General features: G+C 38.2%; 2 protein-coding genes across 2 annotated transcripts in view; one reads left to right on the top strand and one right to left on the bottom strand.

Moving 5' to 3' along the window:
- The window catches only part of mmaa (metabolism of cobalamin associated A), a 36,805-nt gene extending 36,362 nt beyond the window's left edge, over nt 1-443 (top strand). Inside the window, exon 9 of the transcript XR_015776268.1 lies at nt 187-443. The gene's annotated coding sequence lies outside the window, so the exon portion shown is untranslated. The remainder of the gene's footprint in view (nt 1-186) is intronic.
- znf827 (zinc finger protein 827) overlaps nt 1-26,164 on the bottom strand; it is a 119,130-nt gene that overhangs the window by 7,473 nt on the left and 85,493 nt on the right. Inside the window, exons 7-13 of the mRNA XM_088075896.1 lie at nt 18,053-18,107; nt 17,840-17,940; nt 10,424-10,561; nt 9,011-9,182; nt 7,571-7,737; nt 3,418-3,627; nt 505-682 (exon numbers count right to left, since the gene is read on the bottom strand). Coding sequence (XP_087932022.1) covers nt 505-682; nt 3,418-3,627; nt 7,571-7,737; nt 9,011-9,182; nt 10,424-10,561; nt 17,840-17,940; nt 18,053-18,107 — 1,021 coding nt within the window. The remainder of the gene's footprint in view (nt 1-504; nt 683-3,417; nt 3,628-7,570; nt 7,738-9,010; nt 9,183-10,423; nt 10,562-17,839; nt 17,941-18,052; nt 18,108-26,164) is intronic.

Genomic DNA, 26,164 nt, shown 5'->3' with positions numbered 1-26,164 from the left:
TGCAGACCCACAGACCACTGTCTAATAAGTTATACTTGCCAAGAGAGGCTGTCGAGCAAAACTACAGCTTGTATCATTTCATTTGCTGGCTGCAGATAATGAACATTAAAGTGAGGTTAACTGATTAAGGACACATGGCTGGAATCATCTTCAAATAGAACCAAAAATCTGTGTTTCTGTCTTCAGCTGTTTGGCGTTTACAATTGGCTCGTATTCAAATGAGCGACGACAATGTCTGCCAGCTTTATGTGTATGACATCATGCATCCTTTGTATCCTTTCTGTCATTTTATGCATCATTATATGCATGAAAAACAAGTTAAATGGCACATGTAAAATAATAGCTGAAACCATATGCTGGAACTTGCACACCCCTAGCATTGTCCTATGCCTGTGTGTTTACTGTATGTGTGTTTTTGTGTGTCGTGAATTGAAAGGGTGAGGGGGTGAGGGAGGGGAAGGACGGGCGGAGTTAGGAACCTCTGTCTGTACTTGCTTTCCTTACTTGAGCCCTCCGGAGGGGACGGTGTGGCACTTCTTGTGCTCCAGCAGCTGCTCGGGCGTCTTGAGGAACTTGTGGCAGACATCACACTCAAACATTCGCGTGATGAGGTGGATCTGGAGGTGCCGCTCGTACATGCTACGCGTCTTGCACACAAAATTGCAGAAGACACACTCGAAGCCTGCAGGGAAGGGAGGAGAGGGTGAGTTGAGACTGAATCTGTTTTTACGGATTTTAATGAAGATCATTTTTTTGAAGAGTCTGGTTGTGCTGACTCAGCATGACTGATATCTGACCCTAGAAACAAAGTGCCTCATTCATGAAATGTTAGTAAATCTCTGAATAGATTTGCACATAAAACACCTTGGAACTAAAAACCCAAACCACATTCATGAACATTGCGGGAAACCCGGATTTGACTGTAGGCATGTGTGTATGTTCATGAATGCCAATCAACTGTAAACTGACAGCGCTCCTGCTAGTCAGCAATTAGCATACATCCCGCCCATGAATAGCCATATAAGGAAGTGAAAATTACTAAAGATGGGTGCATCCTGTCGACCTGCGAACATGCTGCAATCAAAGAGCGAGAAAGAAACTTTTCTGAGATTGAAGTCATTTTGGGTGAAGTGGAGCTGAGAAAGATATTTAATTTCCTTCTGTTATTAACCTAGTGTTTTGACAGTAAATCACCTTTTTCTTAGTATTTATTTAAATTAAAGATCATCGACATACAGTATATTATAGATAGAATATATATTGATTATCTCCTGTTTCAGCACCGGGCAGCAGCTCTCTTTCCTTCCTACAGTCTGACAGCCATCATTGATCTTTTTTTCACTGAATCTAATAATTGCCAACTAATTTAGCTTAACGTGTTATATTTCCTCGCTTTTGTCATCTTTAACTTGTGTGTTTCAAAGTGAACATAACAGAGCACAACACTGATTAAAATTGTAATTTCTCATAATGACAAGCAATATTTATGTGCATTCCTTATTTACACAAGCACTATGAGTGGTCAGAGGCAGGTGTCGATTTTGTTCATACCAATGGAAAAATCAGAGCTACCAACATTAATGAATGCCAGAATATGCGTACATTTTTTTCAGCAAACACTTTACACACAAATTCGTTCTGTTCACGTTTCATGAATGAGACCCAAAGAGAGTTCAGAAAGTAGGTTCGAGATTGCCCATCAGAACATGTGAGTGGAGTGCGAGCAAGTGGGGATCGCAAACCGAAAGATTTAGCAATGAGTGCAGAGCAGATATTTGGAAAAGTTAAAGCATCGCCTTATCTACAGCTCCATTCTGCTTCAATTTTACTCTGGTACCGCTCACACCATGAGTTCAAAGCATGCCCAACCCAGAATGCCTCTGTGTATAACGAACACACTATCTTCTGTCAAAAGTCGGCTGCTGTGAGCTCGGCAATGAAGTTTACAGAGTACTTTTAAAAGGAAACTGAGCAGTCATACAGGTGTACTATTCCTGTAACTCTAATGCAGCTCTCTTCTTTTCTTTTTTTTTTTTTTTTTAGGAAACGAGTGGTGAGCAATTCGAGTGAAGCGGGGTGAAATCTGAATTGAGCACGGAGCGATATTGAGCTGAGCGGCCTGGAGCGGCTTTGAGCAGGGGAGCAGAGGAACGAACAGCTCAGTGAGCGAAGAGCAGAAAATTCTCACCGCTCCACTCGGCTCACATGCTCTGATGCCCACTGAGTATATATAATAAAGTGATGCAGCTGGGCTAAGATACCTTAAGTCCCTAACAGGGGTTTAGCTCCAAAAAGAATAGACCCCACAAAAATTTTGTCAAACCCCTCCTGCCCAGTAAATACCAACATCTTTCAAATTCCACACCCCAAATTTGTGACAAAAACTTTCCGTTGTAAATTTCTACATCCAGATAACCCTGATGACATCATCTTTTTCTCTTTTAATCAGACTTTAGAAAGCTTTTACAGAGTTACAAAGGACATGAAATGTAATAGTTTAGTAGTACTCCTTATAACTAATAAACAGATATTTATGTTTTAAATTGGGTGCATTAAGTTACTTAATGGAAGAGGTAAAATAATTGAAAACAGGCCACATAACTACACAACTGAAAGAATTTAAATGAACTCATTTACAATGTTCTGGATTAACAGGTGTATTTTCGAAACAACAAAAGTACTAATGAAAGTCTTCTTGAGGTCTCTTATGACAGCGTCTTATTTTAAAAACCTATTTTTTTCAAGCTTTTAGGTTTAAATTAGTTGGTTAATGGCTGAAACTTTTATTTTTGAACCTGTGTTTTTTTATTACAACTTTTCAAAAATACCTTATTATCTTACATGTTTTTATCTTTTGTATTTTTGTCATGGTCGATCTTTTTCTGTTATTTTTTGCTTTTTTTTTTAAACACAGGCGTTTACGCCTGTCGTATGAAAAGTAATATAAAAAAAAGTATATAAAACATTCGACTTGTCTTCTTGAAGCCCGTATTTGGTCTGTCACTGGGTGTGAGCAGCTTTAGTTTCAGTTCGGCTCATACAAAGAGGGTTATTATAACTGAGACAAGCTTGATGGCTTTATTGGCTCTGAAAAGTTATTTTTCCAATCCACTTTAATATGAAGGATGGGAGCCCAACATGAAAACCCTTTTTTTTTTGCCAAAGTTAAATCTGTTTTGGTTATTTCAAATTAATTCTGTTTATCACTTTTTTTTTTCAGAGAACCTCTAGTTTCAGGTGGTTTTGTATCAAAATCTGAGCTTTTGCCTGCTGAACTTGTCATAAATCTGATATGTCTTATTGTTTTGTTTAACATACCCTGTTTTAGAGAAATACCTCAAATTAGCAGCCAAGTTTTCAGAGGCTTTAAATAATGATTAAGTGTATTTCATTGCAATAATCTCTACAATTCCTTGCCTTTGTCAGACTTGTCCTCAGTTCCTGATCCCGAGTGGCTTCCAGAGCTGGACTGGCTGCCTGCGGAGGAGGGCGGGGCGAGCAAGCCCCTGAGTTCTTCGTTACCGTGGGTGAGGTCTCCGCTCTCCGAGCTGTTGAGTGAGTCGCTGAGGGCCGAGAGGGACGAGGAGGTGCTCTTGGTCTCGCTGAGGGGACTCCTTGAGTTCAGACCTGGACACAAGAGGACAGATGGCAGAAAGTAAGAAATCTTATCATTTTGATCGAAAGAATTGTTGACGTAAAACTGCACCAGCTTGAACTAAAGTAAACCCCCAGCAAAGACATTACCTTAAACCCTGCAGAGATTGTGCTGCAAGATCCATTTCAAAATTCCATCGTTATATACATGCATACACACATTGAGACACACACACACACACACACACACACACACACACACACACACACACACACACACACACACACAAACAGAATAGAAACAGGCAGCCTCGGCGGCCCTGTGCTCTGACTGAGGCCCTGCTGCCAGTCAAATCAAGATGCAGTGTGCTTTTATTGATCCCCGTCTCTAAGTCTGCAATTCACTGGGAAGAGAGAGGGAATTAGAAGGGGAGGGGGGCGAGAGGGAGGGAGGGGTGAGGCGCGCGGGTCATGGCCGAAGGAGCTAAGATGGCGGGAGCATCTCGGGGCACAGCTCAACAAAGGGCATTCACTCAGGAGGGAGTGAAAGCAGGGAGGGAAGGCTGCACAGAGCCTGAAATGGTTGACCTATCTTTTTAATACAGGCACACACACACACACACACACACACACACACACACACACTCACACACACACACACACACACACACATACGAGTTGACAACATACGCATGCGGTGCACATACAAGGAATTATACTGTAACAGAAGTAATGATTAATTGCCTTCAATCAAATCTAAATAAACCAGGGTCATTCACGGCGCAGTGTTAGCAGCAGTCTGAATACAGTATTGAACCAGCTTGAGGGAGCTTTTATCTCCTCTGCTGCAGTATTTAACATACACTTGCCTTCTCTTACAATATCCAAAAGGCTAATGCCACAGAATATAAGCAAAAAGAAAAAAAAGAAAAGAAAAAGCCGCTGCTCTGAGCCAGTGGGCCTCGACCTTGAAACACACCTTAACTGAAAAACATTCCATTTTCTCTTTCACCAACAGCTTCGTCTGTGATTGCCCGGCAACATTCAAGATATAGGAAAGGAAATAAAGAGGCAAAGCCTGCCCATCAGCCAAAGTGTCAAAGGTAGATATCAAGTAGTACCGTCACATAATTTACCTCCCTCCCTCCTACAGAGAAGGGCACCCAAACAACCCTTTTCCCCTGTTGAGTTTAGACGTCACAGGGGGTCAGCTTGAACTATGACACCTGCTGAGCTAAGCCATCTCCTGCCTGGGCGCGCCCGCACAGTTGACCAGATAACTAGCATTTTACCGTCCATCAGGATTCACTGTAAGTGCTGCCTTATCCTCTCAAGTATAGATACTTAAACAAGCAAGGCTGGACCTCGACAAATTACTCAAATCTCCACATATAGGTGGTAGAGTGTACGAGGTGACTATAAGCCACACTCCTGTACAGTTGTGTGTTTGTTGGTGGTGTCCATCTTGTGTGAGACTGAGATAAATGCCAAGCCAGGCTGAGAGACTTAAAAGATGGCCACAGTGGCATCGTAAACCCAGCTCGTCTCCAAAGGACCCAAGGCCTATTGATTTTTTCCCCTCAGGCACGATAAGGGCCAACCTTCTCAGATAAACAAGGCCACTGTGGCCTCTGAAAGACCCCTCAGCTGTCGAGGCCGGACAATCCCACCCACCCACACATACACACAGACAGCAGACACACATACACACACACACAGTGAAGAACAGTAGAAGAGCAAAACGTCAGCAATAAACTGGACAAAGCTGTTTTAGACAAAAACACTCATATCGACCACCAGGGGCTCACACCAGCGGCTTTAAAAGTCCAAAGAAGGTCGACTGGAGGAGGATTGTTTGTGAAACCCAATTCTACTGCTTGTCTTTCCCTGTGTCCTCTGAACTGACAAAGAACTATGTGTTTATAAAGTGTAAATTACTGCTACATTAGGATGTTTTGACTTGGAACTTGTCTTGATTTACTTGCATATAGTAAAAAGCCGTGAAGATACAGTACAGTCTATCAAGCATTTAGACAGTGATTCATATTTGTTGCATTGGATCTGTGCTCAAACACTTTAGATCTGAAATGAAAATAGAGCTGAAACTATTGGTTAATTCATCTGCACAAATTTGGCTAAATGATTTTTATCGGTTAATTGTTTTAATGGCAAATGCCACACAAATTACAGGTATCTTCGCAAATATGGCGGCACAATTTATCGTTTTTCTAGAGTCATCCCGATGTCAACTTGTGCGATAAATGCTTCGTGAAAGACTGTAATATTACACTCAGTGAAGAAAACTGCACTTTAAAATGTAACTGATTCTTTTTTTGGTGCATTTTGTGTTCACTTAAATTTGTTTGATAAAAGAATGTTGGATATAATTTCCTTTAATTCTTTAATGCAACAAGCAGTTTGCTTTTATTTTAGCAGTAAAGTGATCGCAGAATAAAGGCAGAATGCAGTGTACTTGCATATCTATTTATTCATTGCAAAAAATATAATTATCACAATGTTCAAAAACGTGCATATGACTTATTTTCCTATCTAAATGTGCAGACTTATTCTCAAATGTTGGTTTTTGCTGGTTTTCTTCATCTTATGACAGTCAGCTTAATATCCTACATTTTGGACTATTGGTTGAACAAGAAATTAAATTTACATGTATCAGTTTTCACTATTATTAACCAAACAATAATTAAAAAAAAAAAATAATCAAGAGATACATCTATAATCAACACTGATTTTGATCTTTGATTTGAGAATCTTTTCACATTTTATACACATGCAGAATAAGTGAATAGTGTAGAATTTGCAATCTCTATAAACAAAAGTATGTGGAACCTGCAGGTAGCAGGACAAGTTTTTGGTATTGAAGGTGCTTCGGTTTTCATTTAAAGTCTGGGAAGTATTGACCAATCACATTTGAGCATCAGGTAAACAGTGCATATGGAGAGGCAGCACACAGTGGTCAATTGTAGAACCAACTGATTATGGTCTGATGACAGTAAAGCTTTTTGTTAGCTTTTTTAAACATTATATTTTATCCTCATTTATAAGCAGATGTGTGTTTATAGATTAGCCAAAATGACCAGCACAGTCTTGGACTGGATATCTGCTGGCTACACCGGTCCTCGCCCATCGCCCATTGCCCCAGACACATAATCCTTGTCAGACAATAGCAGATGGGTTCTGACATTGTGGAAATCTTACCTTATCGCTGTCAGAATTTGAAGGGACCATGTATAAAAATTCATAGCTACAATTCTCAAAACCCTTTAAACCTATAAGTCAGTTCTTTACCATCAGTGGCTGTTTAAATTTAAACTCCATGTGTTAGAGTTCAGAGCCAAAACAATACTAAATGTGTCACTGTCCAAGTACTGCACTGTATTTCTATTCTGAGTTGTGAACAAGAGCCACAATGTGTAAGCTACCACCCACTCTAACATGTGAGAGTAATTTTGAAAATAGTTCCATAAATCATTTTTCTAGGGGTTGAATCATGCACTTTGCTTCAAACCAGTACATGTTTGAGAAGCCTGCATAAACAGCAGACACAAGAACATTATTCTGGAGCCGAAACCATTTGGACGATTTATCTTTTAGTCGACTGAAAGAAAAGTCACAATTAGCGACTCTTTTGATAATCCATTCAGGTTTTTTGGGGGGGCAAAAAAGCTAAACACATTCTAGGAGGATTTGCTAGTTATGTTTTGCAAAGTAATAAATTGCATATGTTTATTTTTCCGACTGTTGGTCAGAAAATATGTGCAATTAAAAGACGTCACCATGAGCTTTATGAGTGTTTTCCCTGTCTGACGTTTTATAGACTAAACAATTCATCAAATTTACTAATAAAAAACATAGTTATAACTTATATGTTTTTCATCAACATGTATAAGAGAGGCTAATTTATTAATTTTGTCACTCAGAACCAGCAGACCGCCATGAATCACCAGGGAATCTGTACCTGCATGTCCAGTACTAATGTGATTCTTCATGTCGTTCTCCTCCATGCAGACATAGTCACAGACGCTGCAGCAGAGTGAGAACATCCACTGCTCCTTGTCCACATGGAGCGACATGTGGCTGACAAACTGGGCATTCAGCTCCGTCTGGAAATCACACACATGGCAGCTGGACAGAGAACAGAGAGGAGAGGGAAGGAAGATGGCGAGAATAACAGGGGGGGAGACCGTCAGCTTCAGTGTTATATTATGTCTGCATAAATTGGTAAGTGGTACAGCACGGATACATTTCTTTTAATTTGATAAAGATTATTGAATATTTCCACACTGCAGACTTGGTGTTATTCAACTTTTTTTTCAGCTTGTCATCAGCCACATAGAAGAATTAAAGCAATAGTACGACATTTTGGGAAATACATTCCTTCATTTTCTCGCTGCTCCCAGGAAACAGTTAGCTTATAGGGGTGTCTGTGTTTATATATATATATATATATATATATATATATATATATATATATATATACATATATATATATAAAACCATTTAGTAAAATACTCTCAGTTTGGTACACATTACAAACTGAATGATTCATTTAACAAATCCTAAAACATTTGGAAAATTAAATATACAGCTTAAGATTGTGTAAAATATAATATTCTCAGTGCCACTGCACCCAACAACGTTTTGTTGCTGTTTTTGTTTTATTTGCTGCTAACGACTAAAATACATGGGACACGAGCATGGTGCAACATGTCAGCCGCAGGTGACTGTGATCATAATAATAACCTGAAGCTGCTACTGCTACTGCTAATTTTACGCAGCTGGTCTATTTTGTCCCCTCTGGGCACAACAGCTCTGCGGCCCCCTAACCGATAAAAACTACATAAAACTGTGTAAAAGCATGAGTGCAATCTGTGAAAAAATGATTCAAAACACTTTCTTCACTTTCTTTGTACCAGAAGCAGCAGCGCAACCTTGTGTATGCTTTTACATTTCAAATTAAAATCAATCAAATCAATGCATCTTTTTGTCAAAACAACCAGTTGATTAATTCAGTACCAGTTAATAAAGCCTAGACACCTCCAAACCCTCAATATCCAACTGCATTAGATACAGATAAGTGCAAATTTGCACAGGACCAGGCTAGGTGTTCCCTCCTGTCTTTATGCTAATCTTAGCCATTCATCTCCTGCTTGTAATAATAATGTGTACAGTGTACAGGGATAATGGTGTAAGATGTGAGTTATCAATGTAGATATAATGTAGATATAGAAATAGAAGTCTGTTTGTTTTTGGGAAGGGGGGTTTGTTGATGAGGCCAGCAGCAGCTGGAAAGAAACTGTTTTTTCTGGTATGAGGTGAGTGTTTAAAAGAGTTTGTGACCTCGGATATTGGCTCGACTCATCCTAAAAGGAGTTGTGTTTTGGTGCATTATCACTACCTGTAGTAGTAGGGGCAGTTCTTGCGCTCAGCAGAGTCGGCTGTAACAGCGCTGACGATCTGCTCAGCGTCTGTGTTGACCAGCTTGACAGAGTGGATGGTCAGGTGCTGATTGAGGTTAGCCCTGCACTTGGCTGCGTAAGGACACAGGTGACACTTGTACTTCCTCTCTTCTGCAAAAATAAACACAAACACAAAGACCCTGGGTTACTGTAAACATTACCTCAGATGATATTTCATTAAGTTGCACTCAGCCTCTGAGCCTTTAAAGCAAGCTTAAACCTAATTACTTAATGCCTAACCCTGCGTCACCTTCGCCTGACCCCAACTGTAACTCTGATCCTGGGAAGAGGAAGAAAAAAACAGCTTGTGATGCCTGAAAAAATCAACGTTGCAGGGAAGCTTCTGGATGTTTCTGTAGATGCCGCAAGACGGTGAAAATATGAGGCACGTACTGACATAATTTTACCTTATTTGCCAGCACTAGAAAATAAAATGCATGAAATCAAATGCAAAATAACAATCTCCTTTTATCCTGAAACAAATCAACATAATAACATGTCTTCTCACTCTAGCTCCCCCTCGAACACACACACACACTCTCTCACACACACCATTTGCCCCAAGGACATGAAGCCAGGCAACCTTTATGTCGCCGGGGAAACCAAAAAGACCATCACACTGACATATGCCCCTGCTTCTGCTCTCTGTGGTGTGGCCAAGCTGTTCACAGCCAACGCTCTCAGATGGTGTGTGTGTGTGTGTGTGTGCCGTGTAGTGTGTGCACGCAAAATGTGAGAGCATGTCCAATTGTGCGGGGGCATTTTGTACACGAGTCTCCATTTGTGAGCTCCCAGTGATTTAGTCTGCAATCCCAACTAGGTTGCACTAATTTGTAATCCAGCGTTAATTTGCTTTATTTAAAATTGTACGAGCAGGATATTTATTAATTTATTTTTCCTAATAAGGACAGAGAGATGGATTGCAGGAGACAGTGATGGGATAGAATGGATCAATTGGTAGCAAAGAAGTTTGAAAACACAGTGTAATCAAGACACAGGGGAGTGTACAGCTTTATCCTGAGGAAGTCTCCCGTGTCCGAGTGTGAGAGAGAAAGTGAATGAGGGAACCAATTGTGGCTGCATCAGAATTACTGGTTTGTGTGTGTGTGTGTGTGTGTGTGTGTGTGTACACTCTGTTAGGCATCCCTCTAGCTGGGTAATTAGACGGGCAGTTTTCCCAGTGAGACTAATCATGGTAGTAATCTCTTTAAAGGAAGGGTAATCTAGTCTAGTCAACCTTATTTACTTACTGTCGGCAGCACCAACACAAGCAGACATGCACAAAAACAGCAGCCCACATCGATATATTAAACAAAGGGATGCAAATGTGCAGCGATGCTGTGTTTATTTACCTGTGTGCAGAGACAGATGTCTAGAAAGGGTCTGTTGTCTACCGAACACCTTGCCACAGACAGGACAGGGGAAGAGTTGTTCATTTAGTCTCCACTGAGCGATCCCGTTTCCCGGCTCCCCATCATCCTTCTCTGAGTCTGGAACACACAAATACAGAAAACCATCCTCATCACTCACTGCTGACACAATCAGCCACAAAAGCATCTGCAGGTACACCAAAGGCTGTTAAGTCAGGCGGCTATAAATCACACAATATAACTTAAGTTTAATACGTATTGATGTTGAAAATGTAACTACTTAACCACAACACACTGCTGTGGTATGTGTTTATGTACTGACTGTGGTGTTCTTTGAATTACAGGGTAACGTTGATAATATCCATCTTTTTTCAAGAACTTATGGGGCTTTTATTCAATAGTAGACAGCTGAGAAGTGAATTGAAAAAAGAGATAAATTAATGCAACAAAGGCAAGAAACTAACTGGGGAAAAGTTGCGATCACAGCACAGAATGTGGTATTGTGTTTTAACCACTAGGACGCCCTATTTACATCCATCTTTAATGAGATTTAATACCAGTAAAACAGCTGGAATGATACAGTACAGGACATTGCCCTTTTTTTCCAAATTATATTATCTTAAAAGAATACGTTGCAGGGTTTCCCCATGATAACCACTGCAAGAAATCTTTTTTTTTTAATGCCACAAATAACGGCAAATATTTGTTTATTCTGAAGTCAATGATTTGCATTTGTGGGGGGAGTCTTAACTGAATGTTGCTGTCATTTACGGTGACGCTAATATCTTTTCTCTTTATGCTTCACCGAGGGCAGGGCCGGAGTCGCAGTGAGGCGGAGCGCATGTGAGGAGAGACGGGGGAAGTGAGTATTACTCGAGTTAACAGCACATCATTAGGTTATGTGTAATAAAAGCAAGTGCCATTGTCTTAACATAACAACAGTTATTATTAAGCCGAATTTGATGCTTTTGTGAAATGTATTTATTAAAAGGATACTGTCTTACTGCCCATCTTCTGCCACCACAAAGCAGTCAACCTATGGTGAAACAATGCTTTGACAATTTGGGGAAACATGCTTATTTGCTTTCTCACTGAGGTCCAGTATCCACTAAATATGAAGCATCTACCAATTAGTGACCGCCAGATAGTGACAACATCTGGTCAAGAAATACTCTGACACATAATGTCAGATTTTGGAGAGAGCCAGGCTAGCTGTTTCCTCTTGCCCCTTACCTATGCTATAATATGTGGCAAATAACTTTATTCCCAAAAATGTCCCTTAAGCCCCCCTCACTCCCACCAAAAAGAGAAAGAAAATGAATTCAATAGTCAAATAAGATATTTTCTATCCAGCTTTAATAATCTCATATAGTATTCTCCTTCTGTGAAGGAGCCCATGTGCTCCCCCACCACACATCAGTCCTGAGCCCTCCTATGGAGGCTGCGTGGCTTTCCATGCTAATCAGCCAGCGTTACTACACAGTCCTCCTCCTCTGGCCTCCACTCCGCTGCACAGACAGGCAGGAGGGGCTGGAAGGAAACTGGCGACGGGACAAACGACACAGATGAGAACTGAAGACATGACGCTAAATATAGATAGCATCAGACAATACACTTACACAACACTTTACAAGAAGAGGGTCCATTTATGGTTAATAAGTGGTTCTTCATTTAGGTTTCTGTGTCAGTATAACATCGTGGCAACTTACTCCTCTCTGTTAAAGAATCGCCAAAAACTAGAAGGTAAAAGGGTCTGATATATCAGTAAAAGTTCCCCTCAGTTTCAGTGAAAACAGAACAACTGACACACTGTGAGATAATTTGCTTACCCACAAGACTGAAACCTGTCTGCTACCATTTGACAGATGCTCCTTGTTTCGCCTGCGGGTCGGATACAGTGCAAATGCATTCTTAACATTAACAGCAAGCGCCAGTCCTTTGCTCTAAAGCCTGCAGCATACACGTTTCACTGTAGCTCTCCTTACTGTATGTCACCCCCCTCCCCTCCACCCTGAAATCAAAGAGAGAAAAGAACCAGAGCAACTGTTTTCAGTTGCTTTGATAGAATATGAAGAATTTAAGTTACTGCTTTGAATTAAATCTTAGTAAGTCACAATGACCAAAACATGTAGTACTTTTCTCCTTGTGCTATACAACTTACGCAGATAGAGGCAGGATTTGTAGTTACTGTCTGCATTGTTCAGGGAACGCGCTACAGACACTGACCTTGGCCAAAACTTTTCATATTTGCAAGGCATTAGAGAAAAAAAAAAATTCTTTAAGTTATTCTGAGTTTTATTTTTAGTGGTCATAAAGCATGGAAAAACTCTGCTACTCAGTTTACCCCCTCTCACTAAAAGTTTTGATTTGTTGCAGATGGAAATCAGTGCAGTTCTGACTTGACAAAGAAAAAAAAGAACCTTTAAGTCACATAATGTACAGTTTGTATTTGACAGCGAGTTGTGGTAGCTTTTGGAAGTCGCATTTACCATTAAAATGGCTTCTTTTTTAAGTTGCCCTTCAAGACACATTGATGAGGTGTTTGCGGTGGTAACGACACCACAATGAGGAAAAGCAGAACGTTTTTTTGGACTGTGGGGGTATGTTTTATGTTAACCAAATGTTAAAAAAACAGCTGTATTAGCTTGGAAGGTGGTGTGAGAGGATGTTTTTACTGTTTTTACTGCACTGACTCACAAACCCTGGAGCATTTTTTCCATTATCTGTGTCACATATTTAATCCCCTCTTTGCCCCTTTAGATGCAAACTAATGAATGGATGTTGTGTGCCTGTTTGTTTTTACTTGCTCGCACTATTCTTCAAACATCTTTTTTTGGAACCGTTAATGCAAATACAGCACATTTGGTTTGATTCAGGCAAAAAAGCAATCTAAAGTAAAGTATCTGTTATATATACGCAGACAGCTGGAAGGCAAAGAGGGACAAAATAAACACAGGGTGCATGTGCACTGCTAAAGAAATGTTCTGTTTGTCACCATATGATCTTGTATGGTTTCCATTTTAGTTATATTCTTATTTTACTTTTACATGCCTGTTATGTAATATCAATTCATTTATTTTACTTTCTCTTTTCATCTGTGCCATTGCTTTCCTCGTCCCAAATTTCCTTGCTGAGTAACGATGCAGGTTTATCTTATTATAAAATTGGTAATATATGTCCCACAAAAATGGTGTTCTACTATTAATCAAACATAATATAATTTTACTACTTTTTTCACATTATCTTATCTGGTATCATCAAAAGAAATACTTAATACATTCTACTGAATGTTTTTATAATCTTTGGAGATAAATGTCAAGTTCAGACTGTATTTAAATAAAGCAATGATTACATATTGTCTCCAGTGTTTTTTGGGGGAAATGTAGCTTCAATGGGATAATAGCAATGGACTGCAGATTATAAGATATTAAATGAGCAGAGCCTATCGTAGATTGGTTTTAACTAGAGCTGAAATTATTAGTCCATTACTCAAGAAAATGAATGGCCAAACATTATGAGAATAAATAATTTGAGTTTATTTTTAAGAAAAAAATGCCAAACATAATGTCTGGAGTTGAAACAGCTTCTACAGTGTAAGAATTAGCTGCTTCACTCAGTTTTATATAACTGTCAGCTAAATATCTTTATCTCCTCTCTCCTGCAGGTTTGTGACTCACCACTGTAATGAAGGTGCAGGAGGGCACATGTGCGATGATAAATACATGTAAGTGGACCAGAGAAAATCAACATTTGGCTGAAAACTATGTAAATAATCAGCAAACACAGGTGAGCGTGTACCCACACAGGGTAAAATCACACAGGTGGTGAAGGTGTCACAACACGAGACACGTCAAGAAACTCACTGCGACCTCGACCAACCTGCAGGTTGTGGACTTCCTGACCTCCTGCATTAGCAACAATCTGCCTCTCACCGCATGCCGCTATCCAGCTATAACCGGCTGATCACACTGCTTTTCTCAAAACTTATTCTTCGTGTATGTCTTATTCTGAGAATCCTGGACCTTCTTATGGGGCCTTGTAGCTGAAGCTTAGCACATAAAGGCATTAACTTGTCCTGACTCACAAGTGAGACTAGGGGACGGCCTGGTCACACAAGGTGATGAGAAGCCGGACGGCAAGGGCTCGAGGCCACGACCCGGCAAACACACTGACGATTAAGCCAGTTAGGGTGTGGCGTGAGCCTTGGAGTGGTTAATGGATTAATTAGCGCTATTAGAGCTGGAAAGAGAGAGAGAGAGGGACGCAAACACGAAATGAGAATCGCGCTAATCTCCCAACTGACGGGAGAAGACAGTGAAGTACCACTCACTTATTCTTTATGTGAAGAAATACTTCACCCCCCTAAATTACCGAGGTCAAGGTCAAGGTCAAACTTATTTACATAGCACATTGAAAAACAACCAAGGTTGAGCAAAGTGCTGTACAAAAATACTGGACAAAATAAATAGTCCATAAAAATACACAAAATGTCATTTGCATATCAGCTACTTACCCTATTTTGCATTGAATTGGTGAAGACATTTTTTTCGCATGCCTCCACAGTGAAAGAGGAATCCAAAAACAGAGAAAAATCTTGATGAATTGGAGTAAAAGAGGGCCGCGTTTAACAACAAACAAAAACTCTCACAAACACATGCCGTATAATCCCAGTGTCATTTATCCAGTCGTATGCTCAGTACTTCTCAAACAGGCCGCCCTTTCCAACAAGAAACTGAAAGTGAAAACTTATCTATACCTCACAGAACATGGGAGCTGGTCTACCACTGCCACCATCTGAAGTTTGTTTTATTGTTTGACACTGCTTAACCTGAACTAACTCTTTAAAACATCAAATTAAAACATTAACAGAACAAAAACAAAAAAAAAACAGATCAAGGCAGCGACATTACTATCATCTTCAGAGGGGTGAAATTACTGATTTTGTCAGTGGAGTCTGGCATTAAAAAAAACACTGATGGAGGTTCACTTTCCATTCAGACCCGTCCGAAACCGCTGTCTGTTTGGGAAGAACTGAGCAAAAGACTGGAGAAATGAGACTTAAGTTGTTCTGCAGGAGTTGTGTGGGAGTTTGTTAACAGATGTTTTGATTAGTTTTGCTGTTATAAGATGCAGACCCCTATGACTTCAATTCTTCACACTGGAGGCGTGCGAGGCACAACAAATTTCAAGACAATCATGTCACTCATCACTTACAAATGATTTCAGGGTCTAAATTAATAATACCACAATAAACTTAGCTAAACCTATGACTCTCTTAATGTTGCTTCGAAAAAGTGTGACAGCTTAAAGGTGGTGTGAGCTAACAGGAAAAGACAGTAAAGTTCACCAGCCACTGAACAAAAAAAATGTTTTGAAGGTTTGCCCTCCTAAAGCTGCAACTGAAACACTCACTAATATTTAGAGTGGGGAGATGATAAAACAGACAACAAAATGAAGACAGACTAAAGAAAAAGAGCAGGCGTACAGAGACACATGAGAGGGAGAGAAAATCGTAAAACTGTACAACAGTAAAAGAACGAGCAGCAGAGGCTGGATCTGAAGCTTAAACACACAAGGGAAAGGGGAGGTGGTCTGGGCGAATTAACTTTCAGGACACTCTTGACACCCAGAAGCCAATCAGATTTTCATTAACTGGCAGAGGGACAGGCAAAGCTGGCACAAGCTAATTAACCTCCGAATCTCTCACTGCCAAAGGAACATGGAGGCAAGTTCTGGGATGCCAGGGAAGAGGGGAGGAGAGGGAGACGGGGGATGCCCTGGGCAGAGGCCTTCGGGTTGGGAAATGCGTGAGAGTGCAGAGAGGCCAGACAGAGCTCTAAAAATGAAACAGGGAGAGGGGGTTTTACCAGAGAGGAGGGTGAGATCATGTAAAGTTGGAGGTGGTTAATTGAGATGTGTCCTTGTGGCGGTATACTGAAATTTAAAGGTGTCTTCATGTGTAGTTCAATGTTGAGTAACTCACCAAGCTGCAAAGCTTTTGTGTGAGATTGTGTGCCTGCAGGGAGCATCTCTAAATGCATGCATATGTATAAAAAAGTCATCATTTAGTATGTCATGAAAAATATACCAAAAAAAGTAATTGTATAATATGTCGTAAAAAATACCTAGGAAAAAAAATGAAAATAATATGTCATCAAAAATACAAAAAAATCATCATGGTATGGTATGCTGTCAAAAATATCCCAAAAAATTCATAGTGCAGTATGCCATCAAAAATACATATGTGATAGTATGCTATCACATATGTATTAAAAAACACATAAAAGATAGCAAAACATGTCATCAGAAATATCAGACAAAAATAACAGTATGTAAAAAAGAGAGTCATAGTATAGTATTTTTTCAAAAATCAAAAGTCAAATATATTATGCCATCAAAATATCATTAAAAAGTAATAGTATAGTATCTTATAAAAAATATCCTGCAAAAGTCATAGTATAGCATGACATCAACAATTGCATAAAAATTTCATCGTATAGAATGTCATCCAAAATAGCATAAAAAAGTCACAGTGGAGTATGTTGTCTAAAATAGCACAAAAAATTAAACCAAAATAGTAAAAAAGTATCCTACTATAGTGTGTCACCCAAAATAGCAAAAAAATTTCATGGTATAGTATGTCATCCAAAATAGCGTTAAAAAGTCATAGTATGTTGTTCAAAAGAGCATAAAGAAGTCATAGTATAGTATGCCATAAAAGATAACATTAAAAAGCCCCACTATAGTTTATCATTCAAAAGGGCATAAAAAAGTGATAGTATAGTATTTCGTCTGGATTATCATAGAAATATAATATGTCATCCAAAACAGCATGAAAATGTCAAAGTATAGTATGTCTTTCAAATTAGTATAAAAAAAATCATAATATAATATGCATAGCATAAAAATCTAAACAATAAATAGTAAAAATTCCAATAAAAAGTGCATGTTTGTGCCACATTTGAAAAAAATCCCTTTCTTGAGACATTGTGGTCACAAAAATAAGACAGATGAGGTCACAGTGACCTTGACCTTTGACCTATGGCCACCAAAATCTAATCAGTTCATCCTTGTGTCCAAGTAAATGTGTAAATGTAAATGTGCTAAATTTGAAGAAATTTCGTCAAAGCAGTTTTTATGTATTACAGATGGACATACAACCAGAAAACAGTATGCCTCGGGCCTTGGTTATCACTGGTGCGGATGCATAAAAGCACAATATGAGCTAACGTCCATCCTTCTACTGCCTACAACTGCTAGTGATATGTCTGTTTATCTACTACTACCGTAGTCATGTTCCAGTGTGTGTGTGTGTGTGTGTGTGTGTGTGTGTGTGTGTGTGTGTGTGTGTGTGTGTGTGTGTGTGTGTGTGTGTGTGTGTGTGTGTGTGTGTCTTACCGTGGAATGGTGCCCTGTTAGAGGAGCTGGCTTCTGCGGGGGAAGAGCTCTTGGAGCGCGAGTTAAAGGGTGATTGTCTGAAGCACTCGTCCAGGAACGGACTGAAACATGATGCATAATACTAACAGTTTACACAGCTACTAAGTAAAACACATATTCAAACTATATTTAAAAATGTAAGTTACTGCCTATCATAATTTATTATTGACTCACCTGTTTATTCCCACCATGTTACTGTCTTTGTGGTTGTTGGCTTTGCTGACTTTTTCTGAAAGAAAAAAGACCCAAAACATATCAGCCCAGTCACTCCAGTTCCTTTTATATACTTGATATTTTAGAATTTCTATTTATTCATTTACTATCGATTCACCACATAGACCATCTGTAAACAGATAAAGGAGTTAAAATCTACCTCACATATACAAACATTTGATCATGTGACTGACCCTCCCTTGTTAGGATACACAGTGAAAACTGAGCCATCTCCATGACGATTAGACAATGTTTATCCTCTGATGAAGAACATGGTTGTTGTCTACAGAAAAAGTGGATCTGGAGTTAAGAAAGTAGTTTTTATGTTTTATTTTAACTGTAGAGAGCAGATATGTAGATGAGCATTTAGATGCTACTGTAAATTACTCTATTGAATTAATGGTTACAACAAATGTCCTAAAGCCTCCCTGCACCTTGTCCATTATAGAACAGAGAACAAACACTATATGAGCCTGATTCCTTGAAGTGTAACTTGGTTGATAAAGCACAGGTTGGCCATGCCAGCAGGGGTGCACTGGCCATCTGGAGTAGTGGGAGTCTCTCTGGTGGCCCTGCCGACCTGTGGGCTGAGAGTTAGCCCAACAACACCAATATGAGAGGATTTTTGAAAAGTAACAAAGTGCATGGATTGTCAGATCAGACAACACAGATGGCACATGTGTGTTTGTGTATGGTAGCACTCTTGTATGTAAACAGAGAAAATGAAACTTTACAAACATTTCTCAATAATATGAAGTTCAGTACAAATCCATTGACTGTAGCCTAAAAAAAACAAGAGGGGACCAAAAAAATATAGTGTGAAACTAGAATTACTACCACACCATCATTCAAAATAGCACAAAACTGCATAGTAACTAGTATAAAACTAGTATAGTATGACGTGCAAAATATCATAAAAATGTCATGGTATACTTTGTCATTCAAAATAGCATTAAAAATGTCATAGTCGTTCAAATTAGCATAAAATTGTCATTCAATACTATGTTGTCCAAAATAGCATAAAAATGTAATACTACAGTATGTGGTGGACTACCCGGCCCCTTCTTAGAGTCCCCGGGCAGTGTCCTGGAAAGGGTGCCAACTGGGGACTCCATTGCTCTCCTAGGGGACTTCAGTGCTCACGTGGGAAACAAAGGAGTGACATGGAGGGGCGTAATTGGAGGAATGGCCTTCCCGATCTGAACCCGAGTGGTGTTTTGTTATTGGACTTCTGTGCTAGTCATGGATTGTCCATAACAAACACCATGTTCGAGCATAGGGATGTTCATAAGTGTACTTGGTACCAGAGCTCCTCAATGATCGATTTTGCGGTCGTATCATCTGATCTGCGGCCGCATGTCTTGGACACTCAGGTGAAGAGAGGTGCGGAGCTGTCAACTGATCACCACCAAGTGGTGAGCTGGATCAGGTGGCAGTGGCAGACTGGCGTGGTGGTTCCCATTTTTAAAAAAAAGAGGAATAAAGGCCAAAAAAGGCATACAAAGTGGGAATAAAGGCGAAAAAAGACGATAAAAACACATAATTTAGCATGTCCAAAAAATGGCCAAAAAGGCAATAGTATAGTATGGCAAAAAAAGTCAGATTGTGACCCCTCCTAAAAATGGCTGAAAACCACTTAGAATAACTTGCCGAGACGCATAATGGCATACAAAGTGGGAATAAAAGCCAAAGAAGGCCAAATACCTCATAATTTAGCATGTTCAAAAAATGTCCAAAAAGGCAATAGTATAGTATGGCGAAAAAAGTAAGATTTTGACCCCTCCTAAAAATGGCTAAAGACCTCTTAGAACGCCTTGTAGAAATGCGCAATAGTATACAAAGTGGGAATTAAGGCCAAAAAAGATGATAAAAACACTTAATTTAGCATGTCAAAAATTTGTCCGAAAGGCAATAGTATAGTATGACAAAAAAAGTCAAATTTTGACCCCCCCTAAAAATGACTTAAAACCACTTAGAATAACTTGTAAAGATGCGCAATAGAATACAAAGTGGGAATAAAGGCCAAAAAAGACGATAAAAACACTTAATTTAGCATGTCCAAAATTTGTCCGAAAAGGCAATAGTATAGTGTGGCGAAAAAAGTCAAAATTTGGCCGCTCCTAAAAATAGCTGAAAAAAACTTGGAATAGCTTGTAGTGATGCGATTTGGTATACAAAGTGTAAATAAAGGCCAAAAAAGGCCAAAAACTTCATAATTTAGGATGTCAAAAAAATGGCGAAAAGAGGCAATAGTATAGTATGGTGAAAAAAATCAGATTTTGACCCCCCCCAAAATAGCTGAAAACAACTTAGAATGACTTGGCGAGACGCGTAATGGCATACAAAGTGGGAATAAAGGCCAAAAAAGGCTCAAAACCTCATAATTAAGCATGTTCAAAAAATGGCCAAAAAGGCAATAGTATAGTATGACGAAAAAGGTCAGATTTTGACCCCTCCTAAAAATGGCTGAAAAACACTTAGAATAACCTGTAGAAATGCGCAATAGTATACAAAGTGGGAATAAGGGCCAAAAAAGATGATAAAAACACATAATATAGCATGTCAAAAATTTTGCCAAAAAGGCAATAGTATAGCATGGCGAAAAAAGTCAAATTTTGACTCCTCCTAAAAATGGCTGAAAACCACTGAGAATGACTTGTAGAGGTGGATATCGTATACAGAGTGGGAAAAAAAGGCAAAAAAAGACGATAAAAACACATAATTTAGCATGTCAAAAAACTGGCCAAAAAGGCAATAGTATAGTATGGCGAGAAAAGTCAGATTTTGACCCCTCCTAAAAATGGCTGAAAATCTCTAAGAATACCTTGTAGAAACGTGCAATAGTATACAAAGTGGGAATAAAGGCCAAAGAAGACGATAAAAACACATAATTTAGCATGTCCAAAATTCGTCCGAAAAGGCAATAGTATAGTATGGCGAAAAAAGTCAAAATTTGATCGCTCCGAAAAATGGCTGAAAACAACTTAGAATAGCTCGTAGCGATGCGATTTGGTATACAAAGTGGAAATCAATGCCAAAAAAGGCCAAAAACTTCATAATTTAGGATGTCAAAAAAATGGCAAAAAGAGGCAATAGTATAGTATGGCGAAAAAAGTCAAAAATTGACCGCTCCTAAAAATGGCTGAAAACAACTTAGAATAGCTCGTAGCGATGCGATTTGGTATACAAAGTGGAAATCAATGCCAAAAAAGGCCAAAAACTTCATAATTTAGGATGTCAAAAAAATGGCAAAAAGAGGCAATAGTATAGTATGGCGAAAAAAGTCAAAATTTGACCGCTCCTAAAAATGGCTGAAAACTACTTAGAATAGCTTTAGGAGAGGAGTTATAGTATACAAAGTGGAAATAAAGGCCAAAAAAGGCCAAAAACTTCATAATTTAGGATGTCAAAAAAATGGCAAAAAGAGGCAATAGTATAGTATGGCAAAAAAAGTCAAAATTTGACCGCTTCTAAAAATGGCTGAAAACTACTTAGAATAACTTGTAGAGACAAGTTATGGTATATAATGTGGAAATAAAGGGCAAAAAAGGCCAAAAACTTCATTATTTAGGATGTCAAAAAAATGGCAAAAAGAGGCAATAGTATAGTATGGCAAAAAAAGTCAAAAATTGACCGCTCCTAAAAATGGCTGAAAACTACTTAGAATAGTTTTAGGAGAGGAGTTATAGTATACAAAGTGGAAATAAATGCCAAAAAAGGCCAAAAACTTCATAATTTAGGATGTCAAAAAAATGGCAAAAAGAGGCAATAGTATAGTATGGCCAAAAAAGTCAAAATTTGACAGCTCCTAAAAATGGCTGAAAACTACTTAGAATAGCTTTAGGAGAGGAGTTATAGTATACAAAGTGGAAATAAAGGCCAAAAAAGGCCAAAAACTTCATAATTTAGGATGTCAAAAAAATGGCAAAAAGAGGCAATAGTATAGTATGGCAAAAAAAGTCAAAATTTGACCGCTTCTAAAAATGGCTGAAAACTACTTAGAATAACTTGTAGAGACAAGTTATGGTATATAATGTGGAAATAAAGGGCAAAAAAGGCCAAAAACTTCATTATTTAGGATGTCAAAAAAATGGCAAAAAGAGGCAATAGTATAGTATGGCAAAAAAAGTCAAAAATTGACCGCTCCTAAAATGGCTGAAAACAACTTAGAATAGCTTTAGGAGAGGAGTTATGGTATACAAAGTGGAAATAAAGGCCAAAAAGGCCAAAAACTTCATAATTTAGGATGTCAAAAAAAAATGGTGAAAAGAGGCAATACTATAGTATGGCGAAAAAAGTCAAAATTTGGCCGCTCCTAAAAATGGCTGAAAACAACTTAGAATAGCTCGTAGCGATGCGATTTGGTATACAAAGTGGAAATCAATGCCAAAAAAGGCCAAAAACTTCATAATTTAGGATGTCAAAAAAATGGCGAAAAGAGGCAATAGTATAGTATGGTGAAAAAAATCAGATTTTGACCCCCCCCAAAATAGCTGAAAACAACTTAGAATGACTTGGCGAGACGCGTAATGGCATACAAAGTGGGAATAAAGGCCAAAAAAGGCTCAAAACCTCATAATTAAGCATGTTCAAAAAATGGCCAAAAAGGCAATAGTATAGTATGACGAAAAAGGTCAGATTTTGACCCCTCCTAAAAATGGCTGAAAAACACTTAGAATAACCTGTAGAAATGCGCAATAGTATACAAAGTGGGAATAAGGGCCAAAAAAGATGATAAAAACACATAATATAGCATGTCAAAAATTTTGCCAAAAAGGCAATAGTATAGCATGGCGAAAAAAGTCAAATTTTGACTCCTCCTAAAAATGGCTGAAAACCACTGAGAATGACTTGTAGAGGTGGATATCGTATACAGAGTGGGAAAAAAAGGCAAAAAAAGACGATAAAAACACATAATTTAGCATGTCAAAAAACTGGCCAAAAAGGCAATAGTATAGTATGGCGAAAAAAGTCAGATTTTGACCCCTCCTAAAAATGGCTGAAAATCTCTTAGAATACCTTGTAGAAACGTGCAATAGTATACAAAGTGGGAATAAAGGCCAAAGAAGACGATAAAAACACATAATTTAGCATGTCCAAAATTCGTCCGAAAAGGCAATAGTATAGTATGGCGAAAAAAGTCAAAATTTGATCGCTCCGAAAAATGGCTGAAAACAACTTAGAATAGCTCGTAGCGATGCGATTTGGTATACAAAGTGGAAATCAATGCCAAAAAAGGCCAAAAACTTCATAATTTAGGATGTCAAAAAAATGGCAAAAAGAGGCAATAGTATAGTATGGCGAAAAAAGTCAAAAATTGACCACTCCTAAAAATGGCTGAAAACAACTTAGAATAGCTCGTAGCGATGCGATTTGGTATACAAAGTGGAAATCAATGCCAAAAAAGGCCAAAAACTTCATAATTTAGGATGTCAAAAAAATGGCAAAAAGAGGCAATAGTATAGTATGGCGAAAAAAGTGAAAATTTGACCGCTCCTAAAAATGGCTGAAAACTACTTAGAATAGCTTTAGGAGAGGAGTTATAGTATACAAAGTGGAAATAAATGCCAAAAAAGGCCAAAAACTTCATAATTTAGGATGTCAAAAAAATGGCAAAAAGAGGCAATAGTATAGTATGGCAAAAAAAGTCAAAATTTGACCGCTTCTAAAAATGGCTGAAAACTACTTAGAATAACTTGTAGAGACAAGTTATGGTATATAATGTGGAAATAAAGGTCAAAAAAGGCCAAAAACTTCATAATTTAGGATGTCAAAAAAATGGCAAAAAGAGGCAATAGTATAGTATGGCGAAAAAAGTCAAAATTTGGCCGCTCCTAAAAATAGCTGAAAACAACTTAGAATAGCTCGTAGCGATGCGATTTGGTATACAAAGTGGAAATCAATGCCAAAAAAAGCCAAAAACTTCATAATTTAGGATGTCAAAAAATGGCAAAAAGAGGCAATAGTATAGTATGGCGAAAAAAGTCAAAAATTGACCGCTCCTAAAAAAGGCTGAAAACAACTTAGAATAGCTTGTAGAGACGCGTTATAGTATACAAAGTGGAGATAAAGGCCAAAAAAGGCCAAAAACTTCATAATTTAGGATGTCAAAAAAATAGCAAAAAGAGGCAATAGTATAGTATGGCGAAAAAAGTCAAAATTTGACCGCTCCTAAAAATGGCTGAAAACAACTTAGAATAGCTTGTAGAGATGCGTTATGGTATACAAAGTGGAAATAAAGGCCAAAAAAAGGCCAAAAACTTCATAATTTAGGATGTCAAAAAAATGGCAAAAAGAGGCAATAGTATAGTATGGCGAAAAAAGTCAAAATTTGACCGCTCCTAAAAATGGCTGAAAACTACTTAGAATAGCTTTAGGAGAGGAGTTATAGTATACAAAGTGGAAATAAATGCCAAAAAAGGCCAAAAACTTCATAATTTAGGATGTCAAAAAAATGGCAAAAAGAGGCAATAGTATAGTATGGCGAAAAAAGTCAAAAATTGACCACTCCTAAAAATGGCTGAAAACAACTTAGAATAGCTCGTAGCGATGCGATTTGGTATACAAAGTGGAAATCAATGCCAAAAAAGGCCAAAAACTTCATAATTTAGGATGTCAAAAAAATGGCAAAAAGAGGCAATAGTATAGTATGGCGAAAAAAGTCAAAATTTGACCGCTCCTAAAAATGGCTGAAAACTACTTAGAATAGCTTTAGGAGAGGAGTTATAGTATACAAAGTGGAAATAAATGCCAAAAAAGGCCAAAAACTTCATAATTTAGGATGTCAAAAAAATGGCAAAAAGAGGCAATAGTATAGTATGGCAAAAAAAGTCAAAATTTGACCGCTTCTAAAAATGGCTGAAAACTACTTAGAATAACTTGTAGAGACAAGTTATGGTATATAATGTGGAAATAAAGGTCAAAAAAGGCCAAAAACTTCATAATTTAGGATGTCAAAAAAATGGCAAAAAGAGGCAATAGTATAGTATGGCGAAAAAAGTCAAAATTTGGCCGCTCCTAAAAATAGCTGAAAACAACTTAGAATAGCTCGTAGCGATGCGATTTGGTATACAAAGTGGAAATCAATGCCAAAAAAAGCCAAAAACTTCATAATTTAGGATGTCAAAAAATGGCAAAAAGAGGCAATAGTATAGTATGGCGAAAAAAGTCAAAAATTGACCGCTCCTAAAAAAGGCTGAAAACAACTTAGAATAGCTTGTAGAGACGCGTTATAGTATACAAAGTGGAGATAAAGGCCAAAAAAGGCCAAAAACTTCATAATTTAGGATGTCAAAAAAATAGCAAAAAGAGGCAATAGTATAGTATGGCGAAAAAAGTCAAAATTTGACCGCTCCTAAAAATGGCTGAAAACAACTTAGAATAGCTTGTAGAGATGCGTTATGGTATACAAAGTGGAAATAAAGGCCAAAAAAGGCCAAAAACTTCATAATTTAGGATGTCAAAAAAATGGCAAAAAGAGGCAATAGTATAGTATGGCAAAAAAATCAAAATTTGACCGCTTCTAAAAATGGCTGAAAACAACTTAGAATAGCTCGTAGCGATGCAATTTGGTATACAAAGTGGAAATCAATGCCAAAAAAGGCCAAAAACTTCATAATTTAGGATGTCAAAAAAATGGCAAAAAGAGGCAATAGTATAGTATGGCAAAAAAAGTCAAAATTTGACCGCTTCTAAAAATGGCTGAAAACTACTTAGAATAACTTGTAGAGACAAGTTATGGTATATAATGTGGAAATAAAGGGCAAAAAAGGCCAAAAACTTCATTATTTAGGATGTCAAAAAAATGGCAAAAAGAGGCAATAGTATAGTATGGCAAAAAAAATCAAAAATTGACCGCTCCTAAAAATGGCTGAAAAGAACTTAGAATAGTTTGTGGAGACACGTTATAGTATACAAAGTGGAAATAAAGGCCAAAAAAGGCCAAAAACTTCATAATTTAGGATGTCAAAAAAATGGCAAAAAGAGGCAATAGTATAGTATGGCAAAAAAGTCAAAATTTGACCGCTTCTAAAAATGGCTGAAAACTACTTAAAATAACTTGTAGAGACAAGT

Source organism: Plectropomus leopardus, chromosome 3 (assembly GCF_026936395.1).
Source record: "Plectropomus leopardus strain MGB_pleo_1.0 chromosome 3, ASM2693639v1, whole genome shotgun sequence".
NCBI classification, from domain to species: domain Eukaryota; kingdom Metazoa; phylum Chordata; class Actinopteri; order Perciformes; family Serranidae; genus Plectropomus; species Plectropomus leopardus.
This window is presented reverse-complemented; position numbering and strand designations above follow the sequence as displayed.